This window comes from Choristoneura fumiferana, chromosome 4 (assembly GCF_025370935.1).
Source record: "Choristoneura fumiferana chromosome 4, NRCan_CFum_1, whole genome shotgun sequence".
In the NCBI taxonomy this organism is placed as follows: domain Eukaryota; kingdom Metazoa; phylum Arthropoda; class Insecta; order Lepidoptera; family Tortricidae; genus Choristoneura; species Choristoneura fumiferana.
In genome coordinates, this window is record NC_133475.1 from 10,112,099 (window position 1) to 10,117,991 (window position 5,893).

The 5,893-nt window shown below is 35.3% G+C and overlaps 1 protein-coding gene across 1 annotated transcript; it reads right to left on the reverse strand.

Annotated features, from left to right (window-relative positions):
- Window positions 1–1,734: 1,734 nt before the first annotated feature.
- On the reverse strand, window positions 1,735–5,479 carry LOC141427050 (uncharacterized). The gene is made up of 8 exons (XM_074086283.1): window positions 5,452–5,479; window positions 4,538–4,792; window positions 3,444–3,712; window positions 3,044–3,230; window positions 2,868–2,967; window positions 2,468–2,572; window positions 1,961–2,116; window positions 1,735–1,788 (listed from the first exon to the last, which is right to left on the reverse strand). Exons 2-8 carry the CDS (start codon window positions 4,771–4,773, stop codon window positions 1,735–1,737), a joined length of 1,107 nt encoding a protein of 368 aa, XP_073942384.1. The 5' UTR covers window positions 4,774–4,792; window positions 5,452–5,479.
- Window positions 5,480–5,893: the final 414 nt, after the last annotated feature.

Genomic DNA, 5,893 nt, shown 5'->3' on the forward strand with positions numbered 1-5,893 from the left:
TGAAATATAGATGCACAGAAAAACCAGAAAGATAAGACCATCACTGGGAATCGAACCCAGGTCCTCGGTATTCCGTACTGCGTGCTATACCGCTACACCACCACTGGACAGTGGTACAGACACGAATTTCCCCTATGCATATGGGTTCGATTCCCAGTGATAGTCTTATTTTTCTGGTTTTTCTGTGCATCTATATTTCAGTTTGTATTTTCAATTTAGGTTTTACGGAATGACCGTAAAAGTAAAAATTTGGAATTGAAATAAAAAATACAAAAAGATTACAAAAAACCAATCTTAATTTGATTTTTTTGGCTAGATTAGATACAGCACTGTACTGTGTTTTAGGGTTGCCAACTTTTTTTGAAGAAAAGGTGTTAGCATATTTGTTTTCAAACTTGATAAAGCAGATTTTCTTTTCCGTAATAACGCACTACTTAAATGGATTAGTCGCTAAACATTAATCAATACTAGTGCCGATTACGAAACCTTTTTTTTTTAATTCCCAATTTAAATAGAAAGCTTTCGTAAACCTTTAAATTGACAATAGGTAAGCCTGGCTGTTAATTAAATTGGTTTCAGATTGCAGGACGCCGTCGGTGCAGTAGTAATTGCGTTACTAGCAAACATGTCCGAGCTCTCAGCTCCTAATGGTGCCCATTCAACATGACGGCTTTTTTACATACAGACCAAAGAACAATACTAACAGACGTTACAAACCCAAGTTATAATATGTTAAATTTAGTTAATGTTGATACTAAATGCTTTTAACATTATGCGACTTAAAAACGAATAATATCCACTAGTTGGTTATTTTTTCTGGTATTGCTTTTATCTGTAGGATTAAAAGTTTTGCATTGATTAATTTCTGTAGATATTGCATATATATAATTATACTTGTGACTTATTATTTATTCGTAGTTGTGACTGACCTGGTTCTATACGTTTTTGATACAAGTAAATTGTGATAGCCGTATCAATTAATTAAGCTTTCTTTGCAGATTAGCAGCGAGATACTTTTAATCTCAATCGGGAAAGGCTTTACCGCTGCGTCTTCCCTGGCGGAAAGCTGACTCTCATCGAAAGGGAATACGAAAATACGATCTTTATCTACGATCTCTAGAGGTGCTATGAAAGACATTTGGTTTTTCTCTTATTCACTCGAATAGCAAGAACCAATTATAAGTTGTAAGTAATCCTCTTATCTGAAACTCTGCGAGTCGACGCTGCCCGCCACTCTGAATATAATTCACTTTATCCATATTCAATATCAGATCGTGCGACGGCGAGCAAATAGAGCGATTCAAGTGAGAATTATTATTGGATAAAGCTCTTCTCTTTCCTCCTTGTCTATTTTCAATGTTCAGTGGACCGTAATAATTTACGTGTTATATTCGACGTTCGTTGCCAAAGTGGCTTCGTTATTATAATCATATCATGATTTAGATTCTTTATTACCCCTATTCTTTTATACTTAAATAATTTTAAAGATGCTACAAAACATATATTAAGACATTTTAATTTTCGACATAGCTTCTGGAAATTAAAATAAAATAACATTTTAGGTTCAAATTTTATGACATTAATTGTGGTTTAATTACGAGTAAATTATCGTTGATGAAGAAAATTTACGATTCGCAAAAATTTAACCAAAAAAGAAAAATTGTAGCCAAACCAATCATTGGTTTTCATCTTCTCCATTCCGCCGTGAGCAAAAATAAGCATTAATTACTATGTCTAAATATTAGTTTGTCGCAGCATATTGAATAATGAATAAGCCGATGTAATTTTCTGCAACAAATACAAAACATTATTGATGTTTATTGAACTGAATAATTACTTTGCTCACCCGCGAGCTTAAGGTTCATTGATATACATGGACCTCCGCAAAGTAACGCCTTATTCTATAAATTATTACTGATGTTTATTGAAAAATATTTTTCCTAGATTTTGATCAACTTACGCCAGAAAATGTTTGAATTGATATCTCTTCAAAGCCTGGAGCTTGGAGCGGGAGCGGGCGCAACGATCGTTGCATGATAAGCACAAAATAAGGACGTATTTCAGGACCAACGTTCCAAAATGCAGTGTCCCAGCAAGCATCGCAGATTGATTTCACCTGTAAAAACGTCCATGTTAAAACATTTAGTTTTTCAGCAGCATGCTTGGTATTAACTATCTCACGACGGTCACCGCCCTGGATGGCTTACTGCGCGAATGGTAACTTGGGCAGGAAGATACAATCGTCAAGAAGAGAGGCATTTACGACGCAGCGGAATACAAAATACAGGACAAGAAAAAAAATCGGGAAAATGGCTGTAGGTACTCATAAACTTAAACAAGTAGTCAGTTTGAGCTTTTTTTTACTTTTGTGACGTAGTATTTTTGCCTCTGACTGTAAGGAAGTCTTGGTGAGCGTGCTTAACTCACACTTGGCTATTTTTTTGTTAACTCTAGCTTATCATCTTACCTTTATGGCAAGAAATGTGCACAAATAACTCGGTATGAAGACTAGAGTGGCCGTAGCAATACCCAGCAATAAGGGTATAGCGTTAAACTCTCCCTCGTCTAATTTCTGAAAAGAAAATGAAATATTAATCAACTGTACCGCGTTCAGAATATTTTCAGAGTCCGTGAAAGTTAGAGCTTTTTAGAAGCAATATAGCCTTGAAAAGCGTGACAAGAAAGTAAATTAATCCGTCCAAATCCCTACCGTTGACTTGTTAAACCTCTAACAAATCTTATCATGGCTCCATTAGACTATCTCAGTAAAGTTTCCAAGGAAGTTAAATGTTTTCGGCACTCTTAATTGTTTAAACTTTTAAACTGTAAAATGGCGGAAGATTTTTAACAAGTTTAGATAAATTTACCTCGGCGGTACAGTAAGCTGTCAAGCAGACCACAGGGCCACAAAGTTTTTGCTCGTACATTAATAATTTCTTATAAACTCCTGCATAAGCCTCCAGCAAACTGTAAAATTTATTACATTTAAGTTAAAAGTGTTTTTTTTTGTTTCAATAAACAAAATAAAGAAAAAAGTCCTCACGTGTACATGGCGAGATGTTGTGACACTATTGCTTTCATTCGATATTTAATTAGATTAGCATTGTGTGCTCTCGCTTCGTCGGTCATAGCAGATTCAACATCTCGTAAGAGATCTTGGATAGCCCATATTACTAAATCGGCTTTTGTTGCTATATGATTTACCCATACAACTTGAGTTTGGATCATAACTGTAAGTCAGAGTATTTAAAAAAAAGTTGTGAAAAAAATGAAAGCATAACAATCTAGATAGTGCAAGAATTATCTAGTTACTACAATCATCATCAGGCCTACGCATCTGTTCCAGACGAATTTTGGCGTGTTGCCTATGCACAACGTCTTTGGTGGCTAACTAGACCGATGCGAGATATATTATATAGATATATACTACAATATATACTTACATACATAATTATACGCATAACTTGCTAAAGCAAAAATTGAGAAAGTAAAAAGAATCTCATATACAGGTGTTTTTTGAGAATCGAGGTCTCCACACCAGAAAGGAAACAGCAGGGGCCTTGTACTTCCATCACCGGGCGTGCGAGTCATCAGGTACTGGAGAAGAGCTATGATTGAAAAGACGATCATGCCTCCGGCTATAAGCATTGTGAATATCATGACCCACAAACTAGCTTTCCATGTCATAAGCTGATTCTTGAAAAATCTGTGCCTGTAATATTAGTATCAATGTACAATACAATACAATACAATTACTCTTTATTGTACACCAGAAATAGTAAGCGATACAGAAAACAGGTACACAAAGAAAATTACATTATTATTATTATTTTCAATGCATCTGAAATACAATGAATTTAGAGTCCATATTATATTAACTACTCGATTTCATTTAACGCACAGAGACCGCGCATTTAATAGTAGATTATTGTCGTGGCCTGGAAGTAGGCAATTGCTGGCTGAGTATGAGTATTAAACGGACGAGCTTGCGAGTCCGTTTAACTAATACGAAGCCAGCAATTGCTATTCCAGCCGAGACTAATATAAAGCTTTTCTCAAAAATGGTGAATAATTCTGAAATAGAATAAACTATTTCTCAAAATATATTGTAAAATTTAATTTTATTCCAATATTTTTCTTATGCTTTCCCGCCTTTTTTCATTAAAAATAAACTGCAGGAGTATTTTTCCACCGAAAACACCACAAGCTATTTCAGACCCAATAGAAAAAGTCCGGAGTTCCAACAAAATATCTGATACCCGCCATTAGAATTGGCTGTATACGACTTGTGCCAACATTTCCATGGCCTTTTTAACTTTAAAAAAAAAAGTGACTGATTGCAGGCGCGCTAATTCATTATTGTCGAGCTAGCGCGCATGCAATCTTTTTAACTTTTTAATTTTTCGCTGACCATAAACTATGCACTTCACCTTCTGATATGTAAAGAATAATGTCAACTTTTACGGACATTTTTGAGAAAATCAATTTTTATGCAGCTAGAGCTGGGCTAAAAATGTTATAAGTACGAGTATTTAACCTGTATTTTCTTCCTTCTGAAGTTGAACACACGTATCGAAAATCTTCTCGAAGGATATGTAGAAAACAGTGATACTGAGGCTTGTTGAGTTGCGTGCACGAAAGGATCAGGAGTTTGTATATCAGCACAATACTGTACACCAGACCCTCAGTTATAACTGGTATATCCAATGTGGTGGCACCATGGGCTGCTGCTGTGGCCTCGATGATGGCACAGAGTGATCCGACTATTACCATTGTAGGTAAAGCGACGTATCTGAAGTAAATTAAGAAACAAAGTGCTTTGCTTCATCATGTACACGCGAGCATCATGTACGAGCTGTCGGTAGGCCTCCAACAAGATGGAGCGACGACTTGGTTAAGATCGCGGGATCGCGTGGATGCGGAAAGCACAAGACCGGTCTGAGTGGAGAGCCTTTGGGGAGGCCTATGTCCAGCAGTGGACGTCTTTCGCTTTACTTAAGAACTATATAACTTAATTTGCTATTTTACACAATTTAATATAAACAGTTAGGTGCGAGATTTAAGAGAAAAAAAAGTGTTTACGTACGAGTATCTACACAAGTAGGTAAATCTCACGACAAGCTCTTATAATTATTATCATGTGAATTGCGTACTATGGATTTGGTTTACCTACAAAGCACCACTACTTTGAAAAAAAATCGTATCTAAAGCAATATGTCAACAAAATTGAAGTTCACTCAGAAAAAATATCTATTTTGAGGTACGAGTTTTTTTTAAGTAGTGACGATAGAGTTTACTTTCTTCATTTTAGAGCGTAGTCGAACTTAATGCTTGTTATTAAAAATGTGTTTTTGTACTTTTAAATTATTAAACTTAGGTTAATGTTGGACGGCAGTCAGTGGAACATAAATTATCCAATAAAACCATGAACATATTTATTTAAATACTTACGTCCATCTTGGTATTGGTTCATCGTCCAGCACTTGAAATGCTTTTACAAAAAGTAAAAAGTTGAATGGTATTTGTATGGATCAATTTGGCCTGCGTCACAGACGAAATTCTCCTTATTATAGATTTTGTTAAGTTTTCTTGATCATGTCGATGGCTACCGAATATCACGTACCGAATGAAAGCAGGTCTGTCTGTAAGAACATGAAGACTTATTCCATAAATGCTCTGAAGAGCATACTTATAAAATGATAGAAATATTGATAGGAACGTATTTTTAATGTACTTCATACTAAAGTACAGTCGCTTATCGTAATTTTTTTTAGTTTACATTTCGGACCAAAGAAAAACACTACGAATCTTAAATTAGGAAGTGCAGGAAGGAAGAATGAAAATTCTTTCGCGTGTTATAAATTTATTCAACTTGGTGGAAATCGACTTGTTA